Source organism: Alligator mississippiensis, chromosome 2, assembly GCF_030867095.1.
Source record: "Alligator mississippiensis isolate rAllMis1 chromosome 2, rAllMis1, whole genome shotgun sequence".
In the NCBI taxonomy this organism is placed as follows: Eukaryota; Metazoa; Chordata; order Crocodylia; family Alligatoridae; genus Alligator; species Alligator mississippiensis.
In genome coordinates this window covers 152,696,321-152,713,308 of record NC_081825.1, presented here as the reverse complement: position 1 = coordinate 152,713,308, position 16,988 = coordinate 152,696,321, and the positions used below count along the sequence as shown (strand labels likewise).

At 39.7% G+C, this 16,988-nt stretch overlaps 1 protein-coding gene across 2 annotated transcripts in view; it reads right to left on the bottom strand.

Annotated features, from left to right (window-relative positions):
- MMRN1 (multimerin 1) overlaps window positions 1–16,988 on the bottom strand; it is a 71,010-nt gene that overhangs the window by 11,099 nt on the left and 42,923 nt on the right. Inside the window, exons 5-6 of one of the 2 annotated variants that reach the window (XM_019488097.2) lie at window positions 15,799–15,972; window positions 8,171–10,150 (exon numbers count right to left, since the gene is read on the bottom strand). In XM_019488097.2, the coding sequence (XP_019343642.1) occupies window positions 8,171–10,150; window positions 15,799–15,972 (2,154 nt within the window). The remainder of the gene's footprint in view (window positions 1–8,170; window positions 10,151–15,798; window positions 15,973–16,988) is intronic. The other variant, XM_014599979.3, reaches the window with a different exon arrangement.

Here is a 16,988-nt window from a genome sequence, read left to right as displayed (position 1 = left end):
CCAGTTTCCACTGTAGTGAGTTCTTGGCCCTCCTCTTCTTGAAAAGGACTAGGACAAGGAACATAGGACATTCAGTTAAGATGAGGGAAGTCCAGGGAGAAGACCATCCTCTAGCTGTCTGCTGAAGCATGTGTGTCTGCACCTGTTTTCTCTGTGTTCCCAGAATGCTTGTAGCTCACCTAGCCAATTCACCTTGTATTTTCTTTCTTTTTGCTGCTACCCAATATCAGTAGACTTCCATGCTACATATACCTTCTGAATGTAGTAAAGATATGAACAGACTTTGGCTAGGAAAATATCCCCAAGTATAGTATCTAATCTCTTTATTTAAGACTTCACAAGTCATTAAGGCAGATAAGTGGAAGAGGCAGACTTTGTAAGGATAGTTAAATTAAATGTTTAAGGGGCAGAAATAACAGCAGAGGATAAGATAAATGAGGTTACTAGTTACATGTGATACAGTGGGATTGAAGACAGATGCAATGGTAAGGCAGAGTTCTGCTACTCTTATTGAGGGCAGGCAGCCAAAGTCTCTCTTTAGGGAATAGTTTGCCGATTGCTGTACAAACAAATCTTTAAACAAGTAATGAAACTCTGTCGGTATCTGTTGGGGTGGTGTTTAGAAGCAAATCAAATATTTAGCAATTTGATGGAACAACTTATTGCAGCTGGTCTGATAATGAAGAGGAATGACTACAGTTATTTAATTTGGGATTGGCATGAGAGGGAGTGACTTACAAGTAGTTTTTCAGTCCTTGGTTATCAGTAGTGGACTACCTGTCTGTGACCAATAAAACATGGGAAGGGAAGAGTTTGGAAGCATTTGAAGCCCAACTGGTTGCTGATAGCCACCATGGCTTTCATTCCACAAGACTGTCACAGTGAATCACCTTTAAGTCCACCTGTCTGTTTGAGGCCCTGAAGGGTACTGGAAAAAGTAAAGGCTTTTGTGATCTGGGTAACATGAGCTTGGTGTCTAAGTCCAGTGTATAGGTCTATAGCACAAAAAAAGATTCCCCTGAAAGCAAACCATACATGAGGACCAAAGCCAGAATGGGCATAGATGCTGAATTATCTTTTAGCCTCAACATAAGTTTGCTTGCCAGATCAGGGATAGGGCACATGGATAATGCAGGGTGTAAGCAGCTTGTGCAGCAGTTCTATTTGAGCTACTTTTTTGTTAAACAGAGTGTCAGTGTCAGTGGGGGCATCTACCCATACACTTTACTGCAAAGATGACTAATTAACTCTGCAGTAAAGTGTCACAATCTACACATGTGCCTGCATTAGGGCATAGTAAATTAGTTAACTCCATTGAAGGATAGTACCATTTGGGATAAGTACTATCCTATGGTACAGTAATTTACACCACCTCAATGCATGCGTAGATGGTGATGAGGGCTTCTTGCTGGCTAGCTCCGCACTGTAGCACCTTCATGTCCCAGACAGCCTCTCTGCCACTTGGTACTGTGACCAGGAGGCTGGGGCTGACCCCCCCGGGCCTGCTGCTAGCTTGGGGCTACTTCACCCTGGCTCTAACTGCCACGGTCTCAGGTGCACGTGTATCTGTTGCATCTGGGAACCGCTGACTCTGGCACTTTTAGTGTTTCATGCTAACTGCATGTGTAGATGCACCCCGTGTGTAGTACTTTCATGCAATGGCTTTTATGAGCACTAAATTAAAAACAACAGAAGAACCCTCTTTCATCTGTCTGTTACTGTAGTAGATTAAATATGCAAAACTGAAACAATGAGGAGTCAAATTGAATTAGAATAACAATCAAGCTCTCACAATTAAAATGCAACATGCAAAACATTCAAATGGGCTTATTTTACTGCAGGCTTGAATGATAAAGCAATAGCGGAAGCTTGCATCTCTGATGGTGAGAATGAAAATTTACATGTAACATGAAAATGTAAGTAAAAAAAAAGAAAAAAATCTCTATTTCCCAACAGGCAGATGGTAGACTTTATAAAACGACTCTTCATTTTAAGCCTGCCATCCTCAGTGAAACAAGTCGGTGGTTTGTAGTAAAATTAAAAGATAGAATATAGCTGATTGAAAGACAATATTCAGTCTGTATTGTTGTTATCCATTATTTAACAGTAGCACGTGCAATGCTTTGGGGAGTTTGGGCCAGAAACAGGAAGACAGGAAATAAAGTGGAAGCGTTATTGAAAGCTCAATAGATTTTAACATCTTGGGTGCTTGATTCTCTGATGACCTGTGAACAGTTAACTTTAGTCATGTCCAGGTGAGTGTACTGAGATGGAAGGAATGGAAATAAGATACAGAACATGAGAACAAAAAAGATAACATGTATGTTTATCTCTCCGTCTCACTTCTATCTTCTTGCTATCTGCTTTCTCCTTTCAGCCTGACAGCCCACTGAAGTCAGCTACTTGGAGACATTTTTCAATTTTGCTTTGCATTCTTTATTCATTCCTAATTCCCATTATAGTCACCAAAAGACAAAATGTAATGGATTGATTCTGCACTCCTCCTATACCTAAAAAAACCTTCAGTAATTGCAATATTGGGTCCTTGATATCAGCCTCTCTATAACATTAAAAAAAGGTGCATGAAGTTTTGTTAATCCTAACTAACATGCACACCTAGTGCAAACTCATGTAGAATAGTAGTAGGAATAGGTCCACTGATAGCAACAGACCTAATCAACTGAATACAGACTGGAGGCTAAATCCTGACCCCATTAAAGTCAATAACAAAATTCCCACTCATTTAAACAGAGCTAAATCTTGATCACATTAAAGCCAATTGGGACTTTTGCTATTTACAATTGTGCATATGTCACAGAGTCATGTTCTTTGATCTGTTGCAAACCTAAACAGAAAAACAAATATCTACATGTATAATTAGCTACTTGCATCTCAGTGGTAACTCTTATGGGGCTAATACACGTTGCTATAAGCTTCCCTAAAACATAGATAGGAAGAGCCTTCTTGGAAGAAAAATATCCATCGTAGATAGAGAACAGATATATAAGAAGGATAATGGTTGTGTGTTTTTTGTTTCTACAAATGCAATGAACAAGTGGCATTGCTAAAGGTGTATCTAGAGTGCATTCAAAAGGTTCATCACTTAAGAAAATCTTACATATGTCTTATTTTCAAACCCTATAGAGATCTTACCTGCAAAAAATCCAGGGTTTTGCTATACTCTGCACAATCCTTGCTTTCTATAAGGAGTGACAGCACAACTAATATTATATAGAAAGCTATTTGTTAAAATTCAGAGTCAAATAAATCATACATAGGAATGACATTTATTCATTAATGCTAAAAAATAAGCTCTTGAAACAGCTGGCAGGTTCCTGTGCTCCAGGCAGGTGGTACTAGTGGCAGTTTCCAACAAAGTGGAAGATCCAATAGGGATCAGAGTAAAATCAGATTTTTTTTCTCATTTATTTTTAATTAGGATTGAGGCTTTTGAATTTTCACCCATTCCATCTTGCAATGACAGAGACCATTGGAAAACAGAGATAGCTGAGAATAAGTTGCTGTATTAAACATAAATTATTGGAATGGCTTGTTTATAACTTGGGTTTTGCAAAGTGCAAAACCTTTTAAGGCATTTTTAAGCATTCCTTTTTAGGCATTCTTGCAAGTCAAAAAAATATTTAATTATTTGCCTCTGTGAAAAGACAACTGTAGGCATGATACTGCAATGGTGGGTTAAGGGGACTTCAGATTACATGCTCTGCTGAATGTGGATTGGTTTAAGAACATCCTTAAATATTTTTCCGGAATAGGAGCCTTAATGAGTGTCTAACTCAGTAAAGCTGGAGCTCTCAAAAACGAACACAAAAACATCTCAGATGCAGTAAATTTGCAGTTCACTTTCTAAGTTAAATGGGTATCCAGGTATAATATTTTTGCTCTGGTCTGTTCTAGACATGGGTATATGAAAATTGTAAATTTGATCACCAGTGCGGAAGGAACCAACACGTTTCTGTATGCAATACAGGTCCTAAATGAATTTAGCAAATATCCTGGGAGAAGTTGGAACAGGAAGCGATGAAAGTTCAATTTATGAAAGTGATCAAGTCCCAGATTCTCAAAATATGTAAGCAATAAAATCCCATTTAGGTACCTAACTAACAATGCAGTGGGGGTGGGAAGGGGCATACAGCAGGTAAAAGTGGAGAGGTACCTGGGGAGTCAGATGTCAGGCAGGTTGTAGTGTGTCAGAATTCCAATGTCTATATTGAGTTCATCAATTTCTGTACCTAGGAGATTGGTGAAGTGCATCCCCATAGGCTCGTCTGTGAAAAGTGGTTTGTAAATTCAAACAAGCACTGAACCTCGCTAACCTCATCACCAGAAGCCAACTTTCTAGCCCAAAACACACCAAATGGATCCAGACCATACCGTGACAAAACATGCAAAACCTGCCAACAATATCTCCAGTATGGAGATATCTTCACAATACATATCTCCATCAAGTGCCCTGATGGAAAATACATGCCTGCATGTTTGGTGACAGCAGCTTGCCCCAGCCAGGAACATTGATCCCCTAGAACTTCTCCATTTGGTTCTGAAGTTCGCTCGCTACAGGGAGCACCTGGCTAAGGAGGGCATTGTCAGCATTGAGGCTCTCGGTGGCCTCGAGGAAGGGCTTGAGGACCACCAAGATCTGGAAGATATTATCCCACTTAGTTCTGTTATGGGGGCTGCTGATCCCAATTTCCCCGAGCAAGGCCATCTCATGGATAGCCTTCTGTTACTCCACCAGCCTCTCGAGCATCAGGTGTGTGGAGTTTCACCAAGTCTCAATATTCTGAATGATTTTGTGCTGCAGGATGTTCAGCTCTGCTTGTTTGACCCACAGCATCTTCCTTCATGGTCTGGTGGAAGTAGCCTGTCACCTTCCTGCACTTGGAAATGAGCTTGCTGGTGGTGCTGGTGCCACTGTCCTGCTAAAGGTGGTGCATGCAGGTACTTGGCATGATGGGGCCATGAGCGCCATGAGCCACCTGAACTCTGGCCACTCAACTAAGGAAAAGGGCTGGCCATCCACAGCAAGCATCTACCCAGTGCTCTTGTTGATCTCACTCACCTTTACAATGTGCCCCCCTTTCTGTCTGCCATTCCAGGGTGGCCTGCCTCTGGAGGGGGATGGGGGACTTCTTTAAGGGCACGCTTCCACTAGTTCCAGGCTGAGGAGGAGCTAGGGCAAGGGGATAGTGCCTGTGGAGAAGCATCAGCATCCTCTGTTTTGTTCCTTTGCCCCAGATGGTTTTGGCTCACCAGTGCAGGCAGATAGCATATGTGGGATCATCTGCCAGCTCAAAATGATCCCAGACCACACTACCCGCTCGCTTCTAGGGTGCAGATGCATGTGCAGATGCTGCCTTTCCCTTCCTCAGTAGGCAGAGGCACAGCAACAGGAGGAGAGGACTCAGCTGAGCCACTGGCCTCCACAACCTCTACCTCAACCTCCTCCAAAGTGCCTTCTGGGGAAGGAGACTTGGCTCTAGGGGAAACTTGAGGGGTGTGGAGCACAAACTCAGATGATTTCCCCTCCTTCACCAGAATTTCCCTTGGTATGGCACACAGCCCTATTTTCTTCCATATCGATATCAGCCTCCACAGTGTTAAGAATATCGTTCCTGGCCAGTGCACCAATATGTAACCTCCCGTGCTTGTCCTTTGATGACTGGTGGGACTTTTTGCTTGGAGAGGGTGTATTTGTTCTCTGGTGCATAGACAGTTTGCTGGTTCAGGCGTCTGTGTGGGTGCTATACGTTCTCTCCTGCCACATCTTTGGTGTTATAGAAAATACAGAGGCTGATCTTCCATGCCCTCATACAGCCTTCACACAGACACCATGGGTCCTGTGTCTCAGGGCTCCGCCTCCTCCACACCCCACCTAGTTCATCCCAGATGATAATACCGGTAAAGAATGTCCAAACCAAATTTCAGCAGTCTCTGTCCAGCATTGTGGCAACCCGTTACCAAAATCCTCCATGCTGGTATATCTCCTCCACTCAGAAGCTAAAAGTCCATGACAAAACACTATCTGTGCACTGAGGCTAGGGAGAGTTCACTCTACTTCCCCTCTGCTCAGCTCCTATACTCACAGCTCTGCTGTTCTGTCTGCAGGTCATCCTGATCCACCTCTGGCCGTTGCTGGGGCAATCCCTCTGGCGTGTGGCTGTCACGGTGCTGCCTCAGTCACTTCTGGTCCCCCGGCACTTCAGGTTCAGCACAGTTTAAGGCTCTGCCACTGTGCTCTGCCTGTCCCAATAGGCCCGGTGGGTCCTTATCACCCAGGCTCGACCTGGGGCTGGCGTCCCCAGACATGTCTAATGTGCTTCCAGGTCGCCGTTGGGGAGCCTCAGCCTGGCTGCAGCCATGGCTGACTGAGCTCCACTGCCGCAGTGTCCCTATCTGTAGTGAATAATTTTGGAGTATGCTGTTGTACATAGGTATTTCCCCAAATTGGATTAATGATTGTTACAGTTAGCATCTGTTTACAGCTGATGTTAAGCTACTATGTTATATCATTTATATATTTGTAAATGACATGTTGCTTGACATAAGTTATATTTTATGCTGTAGAATCTACATATTTAATGAGTCATTAATTGGTTTATCGACAAGTGTAGCCAGTTTGCTTAGTCAATGGCTAGTTCTTGCATCTTAGGTTAAGAAGCCTTGTTGAAAGGTAGTGAGAGGTGTTAACCTCAAATAAGGTGGTTACATTCCAAAAGAAAAAGCCCTTAGTAGGGAAAAACCATTAGCCAGACCAAGCACCCAGGAAGAAGGGACTATATCATTCAGAGATCCAAATTTTTCACTTTCTTGAAGACAGTGAAAGAATAACTAAGGAAATATGATTAGAGGTTCATCTGTCTACAAGATCAACCTTATGCAAGGATATGTATATTACTGTCCTCCTTGGATACAGTATTCAAGGAAGACAGATTTCTATCTAGAAACAAAATTGAATGCAAAGAATATAAATATTTCTGTCCTTGAATAGAATGGGATAGATAAGGGAGGATTGAGAGTTGGGAGATTTAATCAGGAAGCCCTGAGAGGAATGTTTTGTTCAGGACATCAAGTCAGACAAGACTCACCAAGTCTGTGAAAAGAGAAAGGCCACAAGCTAGGCAAACTGGTGTAATTGTGTAGATAGCAGTGAGTGTATTTAAGAAGTGAGCTGGACTCTGAGAATACCAAGAGAACATTGCAGTTAGAGAGTATTAATAACTGATTTCTGATTTTATTTCCTGGTATCTTTGTCTCCAAACCTTACTGATTCTTTCTCTACTTTGTTACATGTCCTTCTGTCTTACGTAATAAAGCTTTTGAGATGCTGACAATTACAGGTGTACCGTTTCTACAGAGACAGCAGATCCTCAGTATTTTGCAAATCAGGGGTGAAATCCCATAAAGCTTCCTCTACTAAATCTACTAGGTCTGATCAGGGGCTGGGGAAAATGAAATTTGCTGGGGGTGAGGAGTTACTTCAAAGGTAAAATCTAGTCTGCTTCCTGAAGGCATATATGAGAACAGTGAGGAGAGGCTTGGGGATCTGGGATCACCCCAACATTGTTTATCACAGTATCTAAAATGGGATACATGTGCATTCACTCATAAAAGAACAACACTTCAGCCTAACTTTACCACAAAGTCTCTTTCTAGAGGAGTAACACATTTTAAATCACAAGTCTGCCTAAAGCAGCAGTTCTCAACTTTTTTAGACTTAAGGCACCCCTTAGAAAATGCCAGCTCTTAGTTTTCACTCACTTTTTGTTTGCAGAAAAGCAATAGAGCATTTTTGTTTTAAATAACTCAGAAAGATTGTGACATGTCAAGGTGTATTTAACACTATGGATTCCTATTTCAAAAATCTGGGTTAACCTTGTGAAACAATGTTTGCACACCTAACTGCTAACATTGTATGGCACCCTTGAAATGATCTCAAGGCACCCCAGGGTGTCCTGGCTCCTTGGTTGAGAATTACTAGTCCAGAGTGATCTTCTGTATTATTTTGTTTATTTTTATCCATTTTCAGTCTTCATTTCTACTGCCACCTTCATTGAAACTATAGATTAATTTGAATCATCATATCAATTTCATTAGCCTTACTTGTACTGTAATAATGATCCCAACAATTAATATCTTTAAAATTTATTACCTGGATCTATTGTATTGTCTGTGTTTCTCTGACTTCGGCCTGCCAGGCTTGTGGTAACATTTGCTGTCACTTTTTTTCCTGTAGCTGGTTTCTTTGCAACCTGTTTCATCTGCTTTTGAAGTCTGGTAATATTGCTCATTGCATCAGCCATATATTTGTCTACATACCGAGTTAAATTGGTTAGGATAGTCACTGCTTTTATTTCAAGTACAGATTCTGTGAGCTCTTTCAAGCCTTTCTGCAGCAATGGGATATCTGGCTGAGCAAGTTTAATTAATTGGGGTACGCTGGAATTCACCTTTTGGATGTTGACAGAGGCATCCTTACATAGTGCCCAAGCATCATATGCAGTCTTATTTAAGAGGGGGATGGCATTTGAAAAACGAATAGACTTGGCTTCCAGCACTTTGATCCTAGAGCTCAGTGACAGAAGCTGAAGAGAGACCATTTGGTCTCTCTCTGTTGCTGCAACTTGTGTTTTTTTCAGTGAAAGACAATTGCTTGTCAAAATCTTAGTCATTTTTGATTCCACACTCTGTAGGCGAACTCCGTGGTCTTTGGATTCTTCCATTGAGTGAACCAGCTTTTCTTCCAGGAGACTGATATCTCGGTGGTGCTCATCCACTTTTAATGATGTTCTGTTTAAAATTTGGTAAACTTTTCTGATGTCAGCCATGATTCCCTTCTCCAATTCTTTGTATGGAAGATCTGAAAGGGTTTCAGTTTCTTCTGAAGCATATTGATACCTCCCCTTGTCACTGAACAGTATTTGAAGGGACTCATTAAACTTCAGGAACTGAGGAATGAATGATAAAATGCTATCCAACTTCTCAGCATTGCTACAACAGAACTCAGTTTCTTTTTTTAGAGCACTTAGTGAGTCCTTCAGTACATAGTTATCCTGAACGGTGTCAACAGCATTATTTATAATTATCATGGTGTTATTTAAGCCATCTTCTATTTCCATAAAGCATTCGTTAATACGTCTCTCAAAGACTTCTTCATGGATTTGAGCTTCACTTTTAAGTGCCACCTGGCTTTTGGTAAGTTCTTTGATGACAGAGCTCAAATTATTAACAACTGTTGTTAGGTTTTCTAACTTCCTACTAACTGTTTCTGTTTCAATTTGCTGTTCATACTCTGCTGTCAAGCTGAATGGTGCTCCCTGCTCAATCAAGGGTTGGAGGATCTCCATATCATAACACAAATCATTAATCTGCTCATTCATTTTATCCATCTTGTTGTCCAGTGGAAGGATTATGTCAGAGAGGGTTTTGTTTAAAACATGCACATTCTCTTCTGCACCCTTCATCTTTGTTTGAAAATCCTTCCTGCACTTTGACAAAATGTCTTCACCTGCTTGATGAGCAGCCTCTCTCTGGATCTCTAATGTAACAGTGAGATTGCTGATCTTGCTATCTTGGACTCTGAAGTTGTCATATAGCTGCAATACCATAAGGTCCTGTTTCTTCACTTTCTCATGAAGAATGGACATATAGTTTGCAATTGAATCGTTCATTGCTGTATCTACAGAAGGGATATTTTGATCTAATTCTGATTCACCCAATAACAGTTGCTCATGTACCTCTTTCAGCTGAGTAAGAGTCTTATTCAGAGATTCATAGTAAATGATGCTTCTTGACTGCTCATGCTTCAAGTCACCCTCTAAGGATTTTTGCTTCACTTGTAGGTCTTTGATGGGCTTGTTACAAACAAGGACAATTTCCTCTTCCATCTGCACTATTTGGTTCTTCAGTTCCAGGATTTCAGTCTTTATTGGCTGACTTTCTTTCAAGACAATTTTTTGGTGGCTGTCATTCAGATGTTTGACTAGTTCTTTTGTGCTCTCCTGGTCCTCTGATAAACTAGACATAGTCTTGAAAATTTGTGCCACAGTCTCTTGCACTTCACTTTGGAAGACTTTAAACTGCTCTCTGACAATATCTTTGACCAGTTCACTAATACTTGTAGATTTGAAACCTTAAAGAAGAAGGAAAAAAAGTAAGTAATCAAGACATGTTTTAATTACATCCAGCATTCTTTCATTCCATGACCACCTAGAAGATGTTGTGTGAAACTGAATGTCATAATAGCTTGTTTGCAGGCATCTGCCTAACAATAGATAGTATAGAGGTGATCTCAGTCCTGCCCCCATTGATTTCAGTTGAGTTTGATAGGTGCAATGTCACACCCTTAACATTAATTTGGTAGCTAACAGGAAGTCAAGCCTGACAGATGCCTGTTACTTCTACAGGCAGGTAGTGGGTATAGTAACTTTGACCTAATTTTTTTACATCAAAATAGATAAATAGCAATGTAGGACTGAGAGAGTAAAGGAATTTCTTAATTTGGTAGTTCCATATTCAGCAAGAGAGACACTTTTGAGTTTGTGCACCTTGGTCTCTGAGAAAGACTTATCTTTTCTCTCAGCCACCACTTTTGGAAGGGTAGGGGGGAAAAGAGCTGCTTTACCCTAGCTATGTTGGCTCAAAAGAGGGAGAAATAAAGAAAATAAATAAAAACCTTCCTGTCAGGTATGGCAAGTGTGGAGATGAAAAAGTATTGCATGAGAGAAAGGGAGTCAATACTCAGAGGATGAGTCTTTTAACTCTTGATACAGGTATGTCACATAAGAAACATAGGCAGGCTAGGTAGCACTGAAAAGGCAGTCATTTTACAGCTTTCACCTTTATCTTTTCATTAAGATACCTTTTGTACTTTTAACAGACTTCCCAGAAGTATCAAGACAGGCTACATTGGAATTAAACTAGGAATAAATTTGGCCTGAAGAATAACATGAAGACAAGATTGACAGATGGCTATTACTTCTCCAAGCAAGGAGTGGGTATAATAATACTGACCTAAATTTTGCATTAAAATGTAGATAAGTAGTTCTGCTGGGCTGAAAGGAATTTCTTAAGCTTGTTCTGAAATATAAGTCGCTAAATCTACCAAGTCAAATAAAAAGAAACTATTATGGCTTACAAAATACATATATGAGATCCTAGGAACACTGCAGCCTGCTTGCAATACAGTGGTTAAATTCTGTTACTTTTACTGTTGGTCGACAATCATAGCCAATTCTCTGCTTAGAACACTTAAGGTAATGGCAAGAGATTTCTCTGTTAGTTTCCTCTGTCTTCATCCTGGGCCATTAACCTCCCATTTCCCTGCTATTGTCAGGATGTTATTGCTTCATCTCTAAAATAGCATAGCAAATTCTGAAATCTTAGTTGAAAATACATATTCAGCAAGTGACAGTAAAATCCAGGAAGCAAGCCAATAACAGCCAACTGTTTGCACATGCCTCTGAAACTTCTGAAAATTATTTGGGCAGCAGGGGTTCAACAAGGATTCAAAATGAAAATTGTTTCATTCAGCAAGTCTCTCTGCATGTCATGCTTTTTTTTTTTTTTAATTTGAATTGTGTGTGTGATTCCAGCTGAAAAAAGAGCCAGCCAAATTGGTAATAGGAGCTTTTCAGGAAGTAAAAATGGGCCCTGCCCTACATTGTATCTGCCAAAATGGACAGAAAACACCTTTGGTGCTTTAAGGAGAAAGCTCTCAATAGTTGAGCCACTGACTTTTTCAAGTTAAGAGATATAAGAGAGAGGAGATGCAATACATTTAAGAGCCTAGAAATATACCATTGAAGAAATGGATTGATTTTTTTTCGGGAAATGCACTTGCTTATGTATCATGTACACAGCTATCAGGTGATTTTTACACATGGAATAAAAGAGCAGAAAGATAAAACTGAGTGGCTCCTTTCTCTTCCTTTTTAAAACACACAAATCTCTCTCAACCAGAAAACTGGACATTTATGTACTACATTGTTGGTAAAGCCCTAGACACAGCTCTGCTCTATCAGCAAAGTTAGGGAAGATCCTGAGGATCCCTTGGTTTCTGAAGTGAAAACTGAAGTTGTCATTTAAGAAAAAAATCCTTTACATGGATAGAAAGTATGTTCCTTATGTCCTCTCCCATGTTATTCCTGGTGCTCTGTTTTTTAAAGTGTTCTGTAATGCTAAGAGGAGCAAGGGAGTGAAGAAGAGTATAATGGACAAGAGCATATTGTCAGCTCTCTTTAGCTAAGTAGTGTGATCTTTAGTTAATAATGGAAAGGCCACTTGAAAATTTGGTGGTTCTGGAAGAGGTGCTCAGTAGGGGCTAAATTGTGCCCTTATCTAACAGGAACCAGAGCTGTAAATCTTGTTTCTATACCCTCCCCTCCAGAAATTTGTATCTAGTATGGAGCAGAGACCTTGCTCTTCAGATGTTCTTCCCATGAACAAGTGGGTGGCGACTAGTGAAATGGATGACCCTTTCTACATACCCCAAGGTATGTAGAAAAAATATTTAAAGTTGTGTCTATGGCCAAATCGAGTTGAGACAGTGATCCGAATCAATGACTTGAATCACTGTCTCCTGAATCAGGCCAAATCTGAATCAAATACAGTCCACTTTGCACACCCCTTGTGCCTATGCCCCTTCCCCCCACCAAGGTCTACTACTTTTGGGTGATGCACCTTATTCAGCCTCCTCTGCCCACATGCAGCTCAGTGACATGTTTGAATTTATCTGTTGGTTTTTTTTGTAAAAACAAGGTCCCAGATGCTTGTGGTCTTTTAAAGATCTCAGGCATTTTAATGTGATTATAGGATTTAGTCCAAATTTACTGGCCAACTAGGCAATTACACTTTGCCTGCATAAATTCCCAATGCAATTTAAACAATTACTTGAAGAATAGTGTATGTTTTAAAGTATATGTACAAAGGAGTAGAGTTAAAGTTACCTGTCAAACTGGCTTTTCCAAGCCATTAACACAATAATCTTACTTTAGTTTGACAGAATATGAACTATAATAAATGAAAGAAAGATGTAAAAGGACATAGGAGAAAATAAGTTAAAAGAAACAGAGATGAGAGCAAGAAAATAGTAGGAGGGAGAGAACAGCAAACTTAGGCAGAAAATAATGGGAAATATTCAGAGAGAATAATTTAGGCACTATGTCAGCAGGAGTGCATGGCAATGGAGAGAACCTACTGATTATGGAAAAGATCAACCTTGAAGATGGGTCTCACCATTCAAATTCAAAGGGTACAGATACTTTGGTGAGTAGTACAACATTCCAGAAGTAGAAGGAGAAAGGCTTTTCTCACATGCAAACACAACACAAGGACTTTGGCTTACATGGCGGTGTTTATCTATAGAACAGATCTCAGCTTCAGTACATCTGGATTACAAAATGCCATGGCTACTGGAAATGTTGCTGTGATAGGGAGGGATGGCAAAAAGTATGGAGAGCACAAAAGGGGAGCAACAGATCTGAATGGAAAGAATTCTGTTTGGAAAAATTCTGAGCACTGCAAAATCTTTGGGCTAAGTTGTCCTGACACACCTCAGGGCACAGCATCAGCATGGGAACCATGTGGGCCATGTACCATATGTATCTGCCCTATTCTGCAGGTGGGGATCTGGGAACATAGCTTTTCTTTCAACTCCCTCCACTTTAGAGTGCTGGTTATGACCAGGGAAGATAGCAATCCCTGTGTTCCACAGAGGGTAGAGTGTACTTGTTCCCTGCCTTTGGGTAGCTAGGCCAATGGGAAAATGGGCTTCTTGTTCCCTACCTCCACCATGCACCTATGTAAGGATCAGGCCCAACCTGGCTTAGAGGTTCATAATTAGACTTAAAGATTACCAAAATAAATAAAAAAGGGAAGTAGTAATGGGAGGATTCATGCAAAAGCAATAAAGGTGAAAAACACAACATTGTATATAACTGCAGTTCTTATAATGTGAATGTGTAATATGGGTAAGAAGGATACCAAAATGAGAGAGTATGGGGAGGGGTGGGGGAGGGAGTGGGAAGGGGAAAAGCAAAGGCAAAGGATTTCAGCAAAACGTCTTCTAATAATGTAGAAATGATGGATCAAACTGAGAGGTATAAAGAGATGGATGGAAAGGATGCAAAAGGGAAATGGAAAATGTTCAAAGAGAAATTAAATGTATACCCAAGGGTCAACTATGCCATGCAGCTATAAACATAGAGGTGAAAGCAGGCCACTCTAAATGTGGGAGATGCAATAAAAATATGATTGGGGTAGAGGGAAGCTGTACAGTATGTGGCATGTGCAAGAGATATAAAAGGATTAAAAATGGGATTTATGTTGGGTGTAAATCAGAGAGGCAAAGAAATGTTATTCTTTTAGGACTGTACAGCCAGCTCCCTAAAATTATTCTTAGCTAGTGGAAAAGTACTTAGATTCTAAAAGGAAATAATACTTTAGGGCAAATCCTGGGAAAGGAGCAAAATGTTGCCAGTCTTTTAAGATGGAATCTTGAACCCTGATTTTTCTAGGTGTCTGAGAAGTAACTGGTCCATACCGACTACCATAAGTGGATCTAGGATTTTGCAAAATGGGATGAAGCTGGTGTGGTGCATCACCACATATAACACAACATACATTTTTCTCCAGGTTAAAAGGAACTCAAAGCTTTACTAATATGCTAAGGGCCTAGGGTTATATTATTCAATTAAAGATAAAAGCAAAAATAAATATAACTTTATTGGAATGTGTATTTATTTACTTTAGCATATATTATGAGTAAAAACACAACAAATTAGGTAAAAAATTAATCAAGTTGTTTCTTTAGTCCTGTTGTCATTAGAATAAATGTGCATCTCTTTTAGATTCATAAAGATCAATCTTGCCTTCTTGAACATCTTTACAATGTATTTAATGCTTCACCACCAATTATTTCTACACGTGAGTTAATTTTCACCTGCCACCTCCAAATCTGCCCCTGTTGACTGCATAAGCAAAAAATGAGTGGATATAGAATGTCACTGTACATCCCTGTAAATTGGGTTTGACCAATTAGATCTGCACCATATATTGACCATGTTGCTCTCCCAGTATAGTAATACTAAGAGATAATTCCTTACTTGACTTTATGTGTTGGTTCACATCAATTTTACATTTATATATAGAGGTATTATGCTAAGTTAGAAAAGAATCTGATTTTACTGCAAACATTGATCATAGTTTTAGGAAACAAAGAAGGTAACTAGCATATGTTGCCTTTTGTTTTCTCTGTTTGCAATGGATGCTTTTACTCCTTGCATCATGAAGAATTTTTCTTTTCTGTGGGTGAAGTCCTGGATCAATTGAATTTTTTTTCACGAGTTGTGCCATTGCCATTCAGTGGCCTTGAATGCTCACTTTTTCTCTCTAACCTATGTGAAATGTATATTACAGACAGATTACTCAGACTTCTCAGTAAAAAAACCCAAATACTTTGTCCCAGCAGTAGACAAAATAAACTAAGCGCACAGATACGCATAATTGCCAGCGGCTGAATGTGAACTCAAATGCCTTAATAGTAACTTGGTTTAAAGTTACCATGTACAGTATACAGTGCATTGTAACTGCTTTCTTGTTACTATTAACAGGACTAAAAGAAAGGCTTTAAAAAAAATTATACTGTGAAACAAAGCTAAGAAAGGGTTTTCTCTACAAATGTGGAATAATAGAATAGGACAGTCTAAGAACGTTTTTAATAGTATTTTTTTTCTGGCACCTTTAACTGGGTGAGTGATTGCATTAATTTATTTCTTTTACCTCTTAGAAAAGATTGGAAGTCTCTGCCCTTATCTTCATTGATTTTGCCTTCCAGAGAGGAAAGCATCTTGCTCACATCACTCATGGCAGCAGAAATGTTGTCAACCTTCTTCTGCAGGAAAGTCAGTTTCATCTCCTGGCTGCTAATCTGCTCATTCATTTTTTGTGTAACTGCTTGGTGGGAGAATAGAACAAAAAAAAGAGAGAGTATTTTATTAAATCACTGGTGAAAGGGAAAGTATAATTGACTTGAGAAACATTAGCTGAAAGTGGAGTGAAAAGTTTCTGAGTTATTAGCCATGAGTGAATCATCTTGATTTTTGTCATGTATCATGTATTAGTGACATTCAGCAGCACAGCAGTAACTAATTACTGAAGCATCTGTATCCATTATAAAGTATTTATAATTCTAGAAGAGTACTTTGAATAGTTAACATATTTTAATCAGCATAATGCCAGTCTTCCTCCATCTAGCACCCTGTGGGGGGATTCAGTTAGCTTTCTCTCATTTAGTCTTTGTCCTTAATAGCATTACAAAGACATATCTCTTTACTTATGCTTCACCAAATAATGAACCCATTTATTTTCAATGGCCTTGGTTTGTAGAACTAGATCAATTTTTGAATGTTGAGGTAAAAAAATAGCCTTTTTAACACAGTGTCCAGATGCTACAGGAACAAGCATTAAAGTGATAGGGAGGCAAATTGACATTTAGTAGGTGATACAATAATGATATTTCTAAAGCTAGTTCACAAGAACAAGTCATTCAGTTTGAGACATTTGGTTATGTAAATGCCAGTCTACATTGTCCCTCATTCTGAGGTTGGTCTGTTTAGGTGAAAGGATGCCTGGCTGAGTGTTTCTAAATCATCCAGTAAAGAACTAAAGATCTTTTAAACTGAGACTCCATATAAATTCAAGTGTCTGCTTGTATTTAGCAGATTGCATAAGTAAGGCTTAAAGCTGAACTTTTAAAATTAACCTAAGAGAATTGTGCCCAGATTCCAATGAGTTGGTTGCCTACCTCCTTGATGCTCCTTTGAAAATTCAACCTAAATGACTAGACCGCTACCCAGTGGATGCATCTACAGGTGTGCTTTAATGAATCATGTAAAAAAACCCGTGCAATTATGTTAATGCACAATAAAATAGGCTACTGTGCATTAAGTGTCATTTAAAAAAACATGTGC